This window comes from Convolutriloba macropyga, chromosome 3 (assembly GCF_964194025.1).
Source record: "Convolutriloba macropyga chromosome 3, txConMacr16.3, whole genome shotgun sequence".
Taxonomy (NCBI): domain Eukaryota; kingdom Metazoa; phylum Xenacoelomorpha; order Acoela; family Convolutidae; genus Convolutriloba; species Convolutriloba macropyga.
Window position 1 is genome coordinate 78,087,353 of NC_134470.1, and position 15,881 is coordinate 78,103,233.

The following is a 15,881-nucleotide window of genomic DNA, read 5'->3' on the forward strand; positions in this document are numbered from 1 at the left end:
TCTGTAACTCATCTTTCCTAATACTGCCGTTGATGGCGTGACAGTTTAATTATTCTCGCTGGATTTTAATTTGGTCTTTTATTTTAATTATATCTAAAATTAGTTATTAAAATTTTGATTTTGATGTGGTGAAAAATTGGAAAAAAAGGAAAATTTTTTGATGTGTTTTGGACTATGTTACAGACATGTCTGCCAACCTGTGTAATCTGCGTGATGGAGATGAGGTGTTGAGTGTGAATGGACACTCTGTCCGGTCCATGAGCCATGAACAGGTCGTGTCTGTCATGTCTGAGGCTGTACAGTCTGGCAGTATCTGCTTACGAGTCAACAGAATGGGACTAGAGGGTTCGTAGTAACGGAATTTCAACAGTCTCGTAAAAATTAGCCTAAATCTGGTAGTTTTCAAATTTTAAACTGAAGTCATGACTGTGTGTGCGAATGTATGTTTCAACCGTTTGACCTCTTAGTATATTTTTGTCTGGCTGTTTTGAAATGTCAGCGAGCTATAAATGCAATGGTAGTACAGGTTCTAATAAGTTATATAATTTTAATCGAAACATATCAATTGATAATCTTTTTGTTAAAATAATATTACTGATAGTTAAAATAATATTACTTGTTAGAATCTCTGCTACCAGGGCGTTTACAACTCGCTGATATTTCAAAACAGTCAATTAACATATACCAAACAGCTGAACATAAATTCGCAGGCTTGACTTCAGCAAGATAGTTCAAAACGCCCCTTTCCTTGAGATTGATCGGCTTTTAGTGATGTGTCAGTCAACCGAAAAGATTGTGGAGAAGGAGGCTCCTGTGCCTGTTCCTGAACCGAGGTCCCTTTCATCAAGGATGTCATTAGAAAACTACACAAAGGTTATATTAAAACTAAGAGCAGAAAAAATCAAATAAATTAAGGCATGACATGAGAATAGGGATTTTGTAACCTTTGCGCTTTTTTTCAGTTAGGCATTGCGCAGAATGTACTATCATAATCCAATATTGAACATATGAAAGAAAATTGCTTTTTGTGCCCCCCTTGATAACTCAGAGGAGTTAGGGTGATTTTTTTGATCGGTCCAGTTTCATTGACACAGGATGTAATGCCGCTCGTAAAATCAAGTCTCTAGGACAATCTGCTGAACAAAGGTCAAAAGCAGACAAAAATTGGAATTATTTTTATAGCTGCGAAGCTGTAAGCTGAGCGAAGCTATATTGCGGTGCTCTTCGTTTTTTACAATTCAAAGAATTTGAATTGTATTGGGGCGCTGTCTTTTTTTACGACTCGAAGAGGAGTATTGGTTTTCTCTCGGTTTTTACGACTCGAAGAGGAGTATTGGTTTTCTCTCGGTTTTTTACGACTCGAAGAGGAGTATTGGTTTTCTTAAGGTTTTTTTTTACCGGAAATACTATTCGTTCAGACGATGTTTTGACCTAAAAGCGAAAGCGAGTAAAATTGCAGTGTGAACTAATTTTTCTGAGCGAGAGAAGTTTTTTGATCATGCGCGGCGTTTAGTGAATGACTTTTTGACATTGAAAAGTAGTTTTTGACTGAATGGCACATATAGATAACCGTTTTTAGCCGTTTTTTCGTCTAAGTGGCCTAGTTTTTTTGCTTGTAATTTGGTTTTTTGTAGAAATAATATTTAATCGATGCTATGTTGAAATGTAAACCCCGGAAATTGATAGCACAGTATTTTGCATAGCCTGAAATTGCGTTTCAAATGCGAAATTGGCACATATTTCTTGATTTTTTAGTTAATTTTTGGCTTTTTTCTATTAATTTTTTCACTTTTGGATCTTTTAGCTGTTTTTTGTCAAAAATCAGTTAATATGGCAACTTCCCTTTGATAATTCATATACTCAATGCCTCTTTCTACCTCAATGTAATTTTGTTTCATAAAATTGTACATTTGCTAATCCGATTTTCGTTGTTTTTTACAATTTTTTTTCAGTTTTTTTGTTTGTATTCTGCTTTTAATTACTAGAAATAGTATTTTGGGGAACATGAGGGACTTTAATTTCGTTTCAATAAAAATTCAATCATTTTTGGTGTTGAGTTTTTGAAAAAACAGATAATTTTTTTTCATAAATGCAGTCTTAAATATGTTTTGACCACTTTTTGCAAAATGTTTAATTTTTTCGTATGTCTGAATGCTGCTTTTTCTTGTTTTATTCTGTTCAGCAAGTTTGATTGTTGTCTTTTCTATGTCTCGAATGCTGATCAATGAAATGTACTCGTTTTCTTGATTTTTTTAAACTTGATTTTTAACTTTCAAAAATCAAGAGTTGGTCTTTGTTACGGTGTTCCTATCATTGTGTCCATATTCTTCACATTCTCGTTTGTATCATTCTAGTTCTGTCCTGGCACCTACTTTTATATTCGTTATATTGATTTTTTCAGTTGTTTAAAAATTGAATGAAATCTGCTTTTTCTTAGATCTTGGTTTCTTCGGTTTGCAATTGATTTAATTCAAAATAAGGCAGTACTGGGAGTTTGCTAGAAAGTCTTTTCCAACATTTCTACTTATTACTATTCATTGCAATTTTCTTCCGGGCTTGGTATTGTTTTAGACGATTTTTTGTCTTTGAATTTTATTCTGTTGCTTTTGTTTGTCTATGATTAATTTAATTTTTGAATTAGTATGAAATCATGTTGTCTAGCAAATATACAACAAGGAAGACTCATGTATTATTTTTGTCTTAATTGCCGTGATTAGAAATCTAATTGTAGTGGTTCTCTGATTCTTAAGTTTGAGCACTCTTTTTTGAATAATTTTGACTTTCCTGTCTTTTTTGAAAAGTTTTTATCTGTCGTTTGCTTTCGCGATCTTTTTGAGATTAGAATCATTAATTATCTGAGGGCAATTGATGGCTCTGTCAGTTTTGTCAGGCTATTAGTTTTTTGATCATCCACTTTTTTACTTTTAGCGTTACCAAACGTTTTCAATAATAAAATTTTGCTGCATTTTCTTTCTCTTGGTGACAGTGGTTTAAACTTCACCGATTTTTAGATCAGGCCCGGGGAGGTAATGAGTTAATGGCTTAAAACAAAAAGTAATGGCTGAAGCTTTTTGTGATGTTTTGGTGCTTCGAGTCGCTTCCGGAATTCTTCCGGCTATGTTTTTTTTTTACAGGAAATAGATTTGTTCACGCGGCATTTTGACCTAAAAGCGAAAATGAGAAAAGCTGTCTTGGTGAACAAATTTTCGCTAAGCGAGAGAAGTTTTTTGATCATGCGCTGCGTTTAGTGAATGACTTTTTGACTTTGAAAAGTAGTTTTTGACTGAATGGCATATATAGATAACCGTTTTTAGCCGTTTTTTCGTCCAAGTGGCCAATTTTTTTTGCTTTTAATTTGGTTTTTTGTAGAAATAATTTTTATTCGATACTATATTGAAATGCCAACATCGGAGATTGATGTTACAGTGTTTTGCAGAGCCTGAATATGGGTTTCAATTTGAAAATTGGCACATATTTTTTGATTTTTTGGTTAATTTTTGACTTTTTTCTATTAATTTCTTCATTCTTAGATCTTTTATCTTTTAACCGGCTTTTTGTCAAAAATCAGTTCATTTGGCAACTTCCCTTTGATAATTCATATACTTAACGCCTCTCTCTACCTCGGTGTATTTTTGTTTCATAAAATTGTACATATGCTAATCCGATTTTGGTAGTTTTTTCCCGATTTTTGTTTGTATTTTGATTGTAATTACTAAAAATAGTCTTTTTGTGCAAGATGAGGGACCTTAATTGCGTTTTAATAAAAATTCAATAATTTTTTGGAGTTCAGTTTTTGAAAAACAGTTGAAGCTTTTTCGTAAATGCAGTCTTAAAAGTTTTTTGATAATTTTTTTGCAAAATGTTTCGATGTTTTATATTTTTGAATTCTGCTTTTTCGTATTTTTTTTGTTCTCTTCAGGAGGATAGATTTTTGTATCGGATGACTAGTTATCTTTTCTAGGTCTCGAATGTTGAGCAGTGAACTGTATTTGTTTTTCTTGATTTTTTAATTTGATTTTTAATTTTTTAAAAAACAAGAATGCCTTTTTGTTACGGTGTTCCTTACATTGTGCCCATATTCTTAAAATTCTAGTTAGTATCATTCTAGCTTTGTCCTGGCACCTATTTTTATTTTTGGTATATTGATTTTTTCAGCTTCCATTTTTCATGAAAGCAGTATTAAAATTTTTTTGACCTTTTTCTGTAAAATATTTAATGTTCCGTATGTTTGATATCTGGTTTTTCTTATTTTTTTGTTCACTTCAGGAGGATAGATCTTTATATTGGACGACTAGTTATCTTTTCTATGTCTCTAATGCTGAACAATGAAATGTATTCGTTTTTCTTGAATTTTGTTTTTTTTTATTTTTGACTTTCAAAAATCAAGAATGTGTTTTTATTACGGTGTTCCTCATATTGTGTCCATGTTCTTATCATTCTAGTTAGTATTATTTTAGTTTTGTCCTGGCAGCTTTTTATGGCACATTTATTTTCGGTTGTTTCAGTTGTTAAAAAATTAAATGATTTCAGCATTTTCTTAGATTTTCGTCATTTCTTTGTTTGCAATTGATTTCATTCAACACAAGGCAGTACTGAGAGTTTGCTAGCCAGCTTTTTCCAAAAGCTCTACTTAATACTATCTACTGCAACTTCCTTCCGGCCTTGGTGTTAATTTGAACGATTTTTTGCCTTTGAACATTTTTCTGCTGCTTGTCTTTTCTATGATTATTTTAATTTTTGAATTAGTTTTAAATCATGTTGTCTAGCATATGCAGAACAAGGGAGAAGTATGTGCCGTTTTTTGTTATAATTGCAGTGATTAGAACTGTAATTATAGTGGTTTTCTGATTCTTAATTTTGAGTATTCTTTTTTATAAAAAAAATTTAACTTTGTTTCTGAGATTGTTATCTGCCGTTTGCTTTTCTGATCTTTTTGAGATCAGAATCATGAATTATTTGAGGGCAATTGATAGCCCTTTCAGCTGTTTTAGACCATCAGTATTATGACTTGCTTATCTATTTCGGATTTTTTAACGTTATCATACATTTTCAACAATATAAAATTTTGCTGCATTTTTTTCTTGGTGACAGTGGTTTAAGTTTCACCAATTTTTAGATCAGACCAGGGGAGGTAATGAGTTAATGGTTGAATTCAAATGGTAATTGCTTCAGCTGCAATTAGGGTTTTGTTTGTGAGGTTTTGCGGCCTCGAGTCGCTTCCGGAATTCTTCCGGCTATGTTTTTTTTTTTACAGGAAGTAGATTTGTTCACGCGGCATTTTGACCTAAAAGCGAAAGTGAGAAAAGCTGTCTTGGTGAACAGATTTTGGCTAAGCGAGAGAAGTTTTTTGATCATGCGCTGCGTTTAGTGAACGATTTTTTGACTTTGAAAAGTAGTTTTTGATTGAATTGCACATATAAATAACCGTTTTTAGCCGTTTTTTCGTCTAAGTGGCCCAATTTTTTTTGCTTTTAATTTGATTTCTTGTAGAAATAAATTTTATTCGATACTATATTGAAATTTCAACCTCGGAAACTGATGCCACAGTGTTTTGCAGAGCCTGAAAATGCGTTTCAAATTGAAAATTGGAGCATATTTCTTGATTTTTTAAGTTAATTTTCGGCTTTTTTTCTATTAATTTTTTTTCATTTTTGGGTCTTTTAACCGTCTTTTTGTCAAAAATCAGTTCATATGGCAACTTCTCTCTGATAATTTATATACTCAATGCCTCTTTCTACCTCAATGTAAATTTGTTTCATAAAATTGTGCACATGCTAATCCGATTTTGGTGGTTTTTTTTTCCGATTTTCGTCAGTTTTTTTGTTTGTATTTTGGTTGTAATTGCTAGAAATAGTTTTTTTTGAGCAACATTTGGGACTTTAATTTCGTTTCAATGAAAGTTCAATCATTTCTTAGCGTTAAGTTTTGGAAAAAGTTAAAACTTTTTCATAAATGCAGTCTCAAAAGTTCTTTGACCATTTTTTTGCAAAATGTTTCAATATTTCGTTTTTATGAATTCTGCTTTTTCCTATTTTTTGTTCTCTTCAGGAGGATAGATCTTTGTATCGGATGACTAGTTATCTTTTCTATGTCTTGTATGCTGAACAATGAAATGTATTCGTTTTTCTTGAATTTTTGAAATTGATTTTTAACTTTCAAAAGTTAAGAATGTCTTTTTTCCTTACATTGTGCCGATATTCTTCACATTCTAGTTTAAGATCTGTTCACACTTTTTCATGATTTTTGAAGTTAAATTGGAGTAGTTATTTTGGTCACGCCGAAACAGGAAATGGAGCGAAAAAGCGAGTGGTTTTGCGGCGTGAATTTTTTTCGCTCTAATTTTAAAGTAGAGTGAGAAAACGGTGTTTGAACAAAAATTCGGTTTCTCGGTAGCGGTTTTTTGTTCACATGCGGCAATTTAACTCTGATTTTTACTGTTTTTTTTCAATTTTTTGGATCGGATTTTTTCTAAATGGTTTTCCCAATCTATTCACAGCTCATTGTAGGCCTAGTTTTTTGTTTGAATGAAATTTTCATTTCTCGGTAGTGTTTTTTTTGTTCACATGCGGCATTTTGACATTGATTTTGTTTTTTTTTCTTATTTTTTTATCTGATTTTTTTAAAATTGGTTTTCTCAATTCTTTCATAGCCATTCTAGGTCTAGTTTTTTTGTTTAGTCAATGAAAATTCTTTGAATTGTACGTCAGGACTTGTCCTGCTATGTTTTTTTGTTTCGTCGTCTGACGCTCTTTTTTCGTTTTACATTTGTTCACACAGCAAAGCTGAAAAAGTCAAATTTTCTGAATGACTTCTTCCTCTCACTAACGGCATTTGAGCGCGTGACGTCATTTCTCACTCGCTTTAGCAAAAGTTTTTAGGTTATTTGCGTGATTAGATTTTGATCATACGTGACTTACCTCACTCAATAAAATGACTTTTGCACTTTAAAACTAAGTTTAGTTTGAATTTGTTTAAGGTCAAAGGAACTCATATGTACAGTATAGGTCCCTAATAAGAGGCTTCTGCGGAATGAATTTTAACAAGCTTTATTAATTTATCGCTGAATGTTTTTCAACTAGGTTTTTTGAGCGGCGTCGATTTTTTTTCAATTTAGATCTTTGTCTGTTTCTATCTCTTATATGGCACGCAGGTCTTTTCTTTCGCAGCTATTCCGGTAATCTGCCGGCTATGTTTATTACATTTTTGGATGAAAGAGCGAGAATATGGGTTTGAACAAATTTCCCTAAAAGAGTGACTTTTTTGGACGTGAATAATTTTCAAAGTTGCAACTCTCCGTATTTTTGTTTATTTTAGTGACCGTCTTTTGATTTGATTGGTGTCAATTTTAAATTTTGGTATTTTAACGTTGTTTTGCAGTTTATGACAGGGATTTTTGAATTTGCCTTAACGTTTCATTCACGGATATAAATCTCATATCGTATCTTCGTTAAGCTGTTGCCCAAGATATTATTTTCTCTTTATGCGGCAATTAATTGCTCGCAAACGAAGTTCGCAGCAATTATATTAGTCCTGTGGTCTTTTTAATGCAATTTTTGCTTGACCGTTTTTTCGTCTGAGCCTTTTAAAATTTTGTCCTCAAAAACGGGATAAACAGGTAAAACCCGTAGGTTATCAAGTGACTGAGCAGCTCTCTTAGAGCCTTACGCCTTACTCGTGTTTTAGTATGCGAGTCACCGAACTGTTTTGTGGAGACAATTTCATGATGTTAAGGGCGGATCTTTATTAATTGCTCTCAAACGAAGTTTGTAGCAATTATATTAGTCCTGTCGGTCTTTTTTATGCGATTTTTCGCTTGACCAATTTTTTGTCTGACGCTTTTGACTTTTCGTCCTCAAAAACGGGATAGACAAGTAGCGCTCAGCATGTATTAAGTGCTCTTAGAGCCTTTTGGCTCACTAGTCTTCAAGTATGCGATTCACAGAATCTGTTTTGGAGACTGATACTTATGGTGCGAAAGGTGGTTCTTAGAGATTGACTCACCCCCACTGTTGTCACCTCATCAGCCCCCTGGCGCACCCTCGCTGCGCTCACTTACTCTCCTTCATTTAAGCTTAAGTTAGGCTCACTAAGCTGTGCCTAGCTACTGACGAAGCCAACCGCTCTCCGGTCGTTTGAGAGCAATTCGCCCGGATTTAGTCGTCGGTTTTGTTAAATTTTGACCCTCTTCAAGCAGCCAACCCCGCAGTCACCTCCTTCAAGTCACTCACCCCGTAACCCCCCCCCCCCCTCAGTCCACCCTCCTTCAGCTGGCGACTTGGACCCCCTTTTGTCTAGCCATCCCAACCCTAATCCGCTACTCGCCCACTGCGTTCAATCCCCGCCCATTTGCTGGCATCCCGAAGTCTCTGCTGGCTATCACCTAAGGCAACCGCTCGCCGGTTGTTTGAGAGCAATTCGCCTGACGATAGTCGATTATTTTTAAATTAATTGGATACTTTTAATTTTATATTTAACTAATTGGTTATTTTGGAACTAATTGCATTTTTTAATTGCTCTTGAGCGAAGTTCATAGCAATTATTGTAAACGCGTTGTTCTTTTTCGCAGCAAGTTTTTCGCTTGAACATTTTGCGCTTTTCTCCTAAAACATTCTTTGACTTGTGATCTCTATTGCTCTCACTTCGAAGTAAAGCTTGTTGTTGAAATAAAATTGATTTCATCATAAGAAGAAGGGCATGATAGCAGAGTGAGCAGTGCTGCTGGTTAGGGAGCGGAAGGTCAATAGTTCGAATCCCGTCGTGCTAAATCCCGTCGTGCTAAACTAGAGTTAGTCGTCGGTTTTGTTAAATTTTGACCCTCTTCAAGCAGCCAACCCCGCAGTCACCTCCTTCAAGTCACTCACCCCGTAACCCCCCCCCCCCCTCAGTCCACCCTCCTTCAGCTGGCGACTTGGACCCCCTTTTGTCTAGCCATCCCAACCCTAATCCCCTACTCGCCCACTGCGTTCAATCCCCGCCCATTTGCTGGCATCCCGAAGTCTCTGCTGGCTATCACCTAAGGCAACCGCTCGCCGGTTGTTTGAGAGCAATTCGCCTGACGATAGTCGGTTATTTTTAAATTAATTGGATACTTTTAATTTTATATTTAACTAATCGGTTATTTTTGAACTAATTGCATTTTTTAATTGCTCTTGAGCGAAGTTCATAGCAATTATTGTAAACGCGTTGTTCTTTTTCGCAGCAAGTTTTTCGCTTGAACATTTTGCGCTTTTCTCCTAAAACATTCTTTGACTTGTGATCTCTATTGCTCTCACTTCGAAGTAAAGCTTGTTGTTGAAATAAAATTGATTTCATCATAATAAGAAGAAGGGCATGATAGCAGAGTGAGCAGTGCTGCTGGTTAGGGAGCGGAAGGTCAATAGTTCGAATCCCGTCGTGCTAAATCCCGTCGTGCTAAACTAGAGTTAGTCGTCGGTTTTGTTAAATTTTGACCCTCTTCAAGCAGCCAACCCCGCAGTCACCTCCTTCAAGTCACTCACCCCGTAACCCCCCCCCCCCCCCCTCAGTCCACCCTCCTTCAGCTGGCGACTTGGACCCCCTTTTGTCTAGCCATCCCAACCCTAATCCCCTACTCGCCCACTGCGTTCAATCCCCGCCCATTTGCTGGCATCCCGAAGTCTCTGCTGGCTATCACCTAAGGCAACCGCTCGCCGGTTGTTTGAGAGCAATTCGCCTGACGATAGTCGGTTATTTTTAAATTAATTGGATACTTTTAATTTTATATTTAACTAATCGGTTATTTTTGAACTAATTGCATTTTTTAATTGCTCTTGAGCGAAGTTCATAGCAATTATTGTAAACGCGTTGTTCTTTTTCGCAGCAAGTTTTTCGCTTGAACATTTTGCGCTTTTCTCCTAAAACATTCTTTGACTTGTGATCTCTATTGCTCTCACTTCGAAGTAAAGCTTGTTGAAATAAAATTGATTTCATCATAATAAGAAGAAGGGCATGATAGCCGAGTGAGCAGTGCTGCTGGTTAGGGAGCGAAAGGTCAATAGTTCGAATCCCGTCGTGCTAAACTATATTTGCACCCTTAAAGAAAAATTTATCTAGGCTACAACCCTTGAATTAAATTGCCTCGCCTGCCGTTCAAGAGCAATTCTTCCGACGTTAGTCGGTTTATGCTCTTATATGTTATTTTAAATACTCCAAACAATAAAAGAATAGCAGTTCTTTGCAATATTTGGTACACTACTTTTTAAAGGTCAAGGATTCATTTTCAATTCTGCTTGCAGCTAGAATATATATGAAACTGAAAACATTTTGTTAAAGAGCGGTTTCATTCTTGTTATTCCGTTCTCATTACTTTATTTGATACTTCTGATAGTGATACCAGAGCAGAGCTTTTGGTGATCTTGGTTGTTTTTTTGTTTATCTTGTCATCAAAATTTCGTTGCGATCTTTTGTCCTGGCTTCCTTTTTGTTGATTCATGCCGTTTATTTTGCGGACTTTTGTAGGTTTTTAGCAATGAGACATTCTTTTGTTCTTTCAGTTGTTTTGTTTGCCGTCACGTGACTCAGCTTGCTCTTGAAATGTCCAGTATGAATCAAATAGTTTTCGTCTTTAACTGTTTTTCTTTTTGAAAGTATATTTTTTTTATCTGAGAGCAGAAAATCTTGTCAGCATTTATAAAATTGTTTACAGTCGCACTCATCTTTGTAGCCATTTTTGTCATTAGCATACCTCCTGAACATCAATGAAAATTTTGAGCTGTAGGCTGCAGTAATGCTTACCAACAAGATGCAGCATTTTTTTTCTACTAATCGGTATTTGCAAATATCTAGTTTAAATAATTTTTGCAGCATTATTGCCACTTGCTCTGCTGGCCTCTGATATTTCCATTACATTTTTTCATGCCAATTGCTCTGTTTTTTCTGCCAATTGCGATCTTTTGTCCTGGGTTCCTTTTTGTTGATTCATGCCGTTTATTTTGCGGACTTTTGTAGGTTTTTTGGCAATAAGACATTCTTTTGTTCTTTCGGTTGTTTTTTTGCCGTCACGTGACTCAGCTCGCTCTTGAAATGTCCTGTGTGAATCAAATAGTTTTTGTTTTTAACTGTTTTTCTTTTTGAAAGTATGATTTTTTTTTATGAGAGCAGAAAATCTTGTCAGCATTTGTATAATTGTTTACAGTCGCACTCATCTTTGCATCCATTTATGGCGCTCGTATGTTTCAAAAGATTGTATTGGTGCTCTGTCTTTTTTAAGATTTGTTCACAATTTTTTCAATAAGTTTTGGTTTTCGAAAAATGATAAACATGTTGAGCTTAGTGGGCTTTGTGTTTCATTTTTGCCCTAAGCTGGCAATTTTTTAAGTCCATAATTTGTTAAATTCGCTGAGAAGGCCTCCATTCGAGATGAAAAGTCCTCTCTTGAATTTTTGCAGTTTTAGTATTTTTTAAAATTAAGTGAGGCCTAAATTGACTCTGCTTAATGTTCAAAAACGCCTTATGCATTCTGGAATTTCTCTTTATGTGCTTCCTTAGATATTTGTATTGTTGATGCCAATTTAAACACAAAAAAGTTTCTTTTTGTGGGTGAATGGTTAGATTTTCGGTACTTTTTTGGTTTGAAGACATGATTATAAAGAACTTTAGCAACTTGTAAATTTTAGCTAATTGTAGTTTCCAAGCATGAAGAAATTATACTAGGGTACAATGATTTTTTAAATGTACCTTATTATTTTTGTCATTAGCACACCTCCTGAACATCAATGAAACTTTTTTGAGCTCTAGGCTGCAGTAATGCTTACCAAGAAGATGCAGCAATTTTTTTTTACTAATTAGTATTTGCAAATATCTAGTTTAAATAATTTTTTGCAGCATTGTTGACACTTGCTCTGCTGGCCTCTTATATTTCCAGTACATATTTTGATGCAAATTGCTCTGTTTTTTTTTATGCCAATTGCGATCTTTTGTCTTGGCTTCCTTTTTGTTGATTCATGCCGTTTATTTTGCGGACTTTTGTAGGCTTTTTAGCAATGAGACATTCTTTTGTTCTTTCGGTTGTTTTGTTTGCCGTCACAAGACTCAGCTCGCTCTTGAAATGTCCAGTGTGAATCAAATAGTTTTCGTCTTTAACTGTTTTTCTTTTTGAAAGTATATTTTTTTTTGTCTGAGAGCAGAAAATCTTGTCAGCATTTATAAAATTGTTTACAGTCGCACTCATCTTTTTAGCCGTTTTTGTCATTAGCATACCTCCTGAACATCAATGAAAATTTTGAGCTGTAGGCTGCAGTAATGCTTACCAAGAAGATGCAGCATTTTTTTTTCTACTAATCAGTATTTGCAAATATCTAGTTTAAATAATTTTTTGCAGCATTGTTGCCACTTGCTCTGCTGGCCTCTTATTTTTCCAGTACATTTTTTGATGCAAATTGCTCTGTTTTTTTAATGCCAATTGCGATCTTCTGTCCTGGCTTCCTTTTTGTTGTTTCATGCCGTTTATTTTGCGGACGTTTGTAGGTTTTTTAGCAATGAGACATTCTTTTGTTCTTTTCGTTGTTTTGTTTGCGGTCACAAGACTCAGCTCGCTCTTGCAATGTCCAGTGTGAATCAAATAGTTTTCGTCTTTAACTGTTTTTCTTTTTGAAAGTATTTTTTTTATCCGTGAGCAGAAAATCTTGTCAGCATTTATAAAATTGATTACAGTCGCACTCATCTTTGCAGCCATTTATGGCGCTCGTATGTTTAAAAGGAATGTATTGGTGCTCTGTCTTTTTAAGATTAGTTCACAATTTTCTCAATAAGTTTTCAATAAGTGAAACAGGTTGAGCTTAACGGGCATTGAGTTGTTTCATTTTTGCCCTATGCTGGCAATTTTTTAAGTCCATAATTTATTAACATCGCTGAGAAGGCCTCCATTCGAGATGAAAGGTCCTTTCTTGAATTTTTGGAATTTTAGTATTTTTAAAATTAATTGAGGGCTAAATTGACTCTGCTTAAGGTTCAAAAACGCCTTATGCATTCTGGAATTTCTCTTTGTGCTTCCTTAGATATTTGTGTTAATGATGCCAATTTAAACAAAAAAGGTTTCTTTTTGTGGGTGAATGGTTAGATTTTAGGTACTCATTTGGTTTGAAGACATTATTTTAAAGAACTTTAGAAACTTGTAAATTAATTGTAGTTTCCAAGTATGAAGAAATTATACTAGGGTACGATGATTTTTTTAAAGTACCTAATTATTTTTGTCTTTAGCACACCTCCTGAGCATCAACGAAACCGAGCTCTAGGCTGCAGTAATGCTTACCAAGAAATGCAGCAATTTTTTTTTACTAATCAGTATTTGCAAATATCTAGTTTAAATAATTTTTTGCAGCATTGTTGACACTTGCTCTGCTGGCCTCTTATATTTCCAGTACATATTTTGATGCAAATTGCTCTGTTTTAGTTTCTAACCTTTGATCGAAGAACTTGGTATTCAACACGCTGGCCCCAAAAATACCTAATTTTTTGATAGCTACTTTCTCTATTTTTCTCTAAATGCGTTGAACTCTTTTCTGGTCAGGTCAGAAAGCATTTAATTCTTCTTTTTTTTTTGGATTGTATTTCAGGACTTTTCCTGTTATGTTTTTTTGCTTATTGGAATGAAAGTGTTTTCCGTTACCTCATTTTGCCGCTCTTTGGACATTTAGCGCTAATTTTTTTTTTGAATTCCTTTGGCTATAACCGTTCTTTGCTCATTCTGATGAATTTTTTTAACAGTTGGTCAACAAAGCAATCGGAACTTAACAGAGTAAATATCAAAAAACGAAATCAAAATGGAAACTAGTTAGATTCAGAAAGCCGAGTATTAGATCCCCCGTGTTTGAACTTCGTTCTGAGTAGTCTTAATTACCAAGTTTGATGTTTTTGGTATGGATAGCAATGCTTGTATCCTCTCGTTAAGAAACAGGGGATGTCTAACCGCATAATCAAATCAAATGTGCTCGCACTTCAAAAAATTGTTGGTGCACTAATCAATTTTCATTTTTATTCTTTCAATCCCTGTCAGGGTTAGGGGACTCAAGTGGCTATTTTCCGGCAATCTACCGAGTGTATTTAAACTTTTTATGCAAGTCATTGATGTGTATATCACGCTTTACTTACTCCTCTTTTTCTATTCTCTCGAAAAAGGTACTTAGAGTTGATATATGAGGCGTTTTAGATATCCTTTTATAGCTTAACTGAGAAGTTGACCGCCACTTTATTTAGTTGGATAAATCAGCGTATTGGTTCACTTATTTCTTTTAATGCCAGTCGGGTTTACGGAATCAATGGTTCTTTTTTGTTCCAGCAATCGGCCGGATATGTTTTTAATTGCATAACAACTTAAAGTTTTGCCTAAGCATGAGAGGAAAACAGGAAACCTTTTGTCTGCCTTTCCTCTTATTCGTACTTTTTTTTCACTGTCTGAATTTGCTTTTGGATCTATTCTGTTTTGCCCCCCCCCCCCCAGCTTAGTGGGCTTATATTTTTTACGCCCAACCCCCCCCCCCCCCCCCCCAGGCGCACGTGCTAATTTTTACATAGTAACGTGCTATATAGCAATATATAATTTGTAAACTGGGGGTCATAAAAACACTGGGGGGGGGATAAAACAGAGTAGATCCTTTTTTATTCAGAATTTTAAGCTGTACTCATTGCTCTTGTTGAGCCCAGTATAAATAGTTTAGCTATCTCCGACGTTAGTTAGCTTTCCTCCGTCCTGGGTTTATGGAACGGTTGTGTTCTAAACTTTTTTCAGGAAACTGGCTTCGTTCCTATCGAAAATGAACAAAGTGATAATACCGATATGCACATGAATGGCCATTCTCAAGCCTCAGAAAATGAAAACAAGCCAGAAATATATCAATCCACTGAAGCAGTGAACAGTACCACTGAAGATTTGATCAATTTCGACTCGCCTAAACACATGAACGACTTGGAGTCTATTCCAACCAGGTATGACTAAAATGGTATTCGTAATCAGCGTTACCCTGACTTGTGGGTGACCGCAACAACCCTACTCACGACAATAATATAAATTTTGCAGCACTCACGTGCCTATTTCAAAATGCCAGAGCTGCAGTGCCAGAAGTTCCTATATACTTAGCCAGAAGTTTGACTTCCATGGCCTTTCTGCAATTTAAAACGTGCAAGTTGCGTGTTTTAAGCAACGTTGCGTGACTCTGCAGAAGTTACTTCGAAATTGTGAACTCCTCGAACCGCTTGGCGGTGCTCGATCCAGAAGTTCTCAGTGACTTCAAGCAGAGTCACGTAAAATTACTTGTGGCTCCCACCACAAACCAAATCAACAATGATATAACCCTTAAATAGACTGGTAATTTTAACCATGATTTGCAACCATGCTGAATTGTTGCTTTGATTCAATTGTAGTTTTGATGATAACCTTTTTGAACTGACAACTGGGTTTTGACATAATTTATTTACCTCAGTTTTAAGCGGGAGAAACCGTCGGGATATTGGCAACCATGCAAATTCTTCGCACGTGTTTCAACATATTAGGTATTTTACGACAATCTCATACGGATATCTCAAACTTTATCAGCATAACTCAACAGTATCTTGCAAAGGCATCCCAAGATATCTTTTCCGTTGTGCCCCCCCCCCCCCCAAGCTTAGTGCCCCCACCGTTGTGCCGCCCACTAGACGTACGTGCCATATTTTCACATCATAGTAATTTACTATGTAATGTAAAGTGCTCTGTAACTGGGAGTGCATAACGCACTGGGGGGGGGGGGGGGGGGGGCACAAACGGAGAAGCTCTGTTTTGTCAACAGCATTGCCTTCCAATATGTATCAAGTTTCTTTCCGTTGGGCATTGAATAGGTAGCTCTTGATTCGTAAAATCTTTCCAGGGCCAAATTGAAAGACAATCTTGG

The 15,881-nt window shown here is 35.5% G+C and overlaps 1 protein-coding gene across 1 annotated transcript in view; it reads left to right on the forward strand.

The window, feature by feature from the left end:
• LOC142336485 (uncharacterized) overlaps positions 1-15,881 on the forward strand; it is a 117,158-nt gene that overhangs the window by 24,068 nt on the left and 77,209 nt on the right. The window contains exons 6-8 of the mRNA XM_075385368.1: positions 184-345; positions 770-873; positions 14,744-14,940. Coding sequence (XP_075241483.1) covers positions 184-345; positions 770-873; positions 14,744-14,940 — 463 coding nt within the window. The remainder of the gene's footprint in view (positions 1-183; positions 346-769; positions 874-14,743; positions 14,941-15,881) is intronic.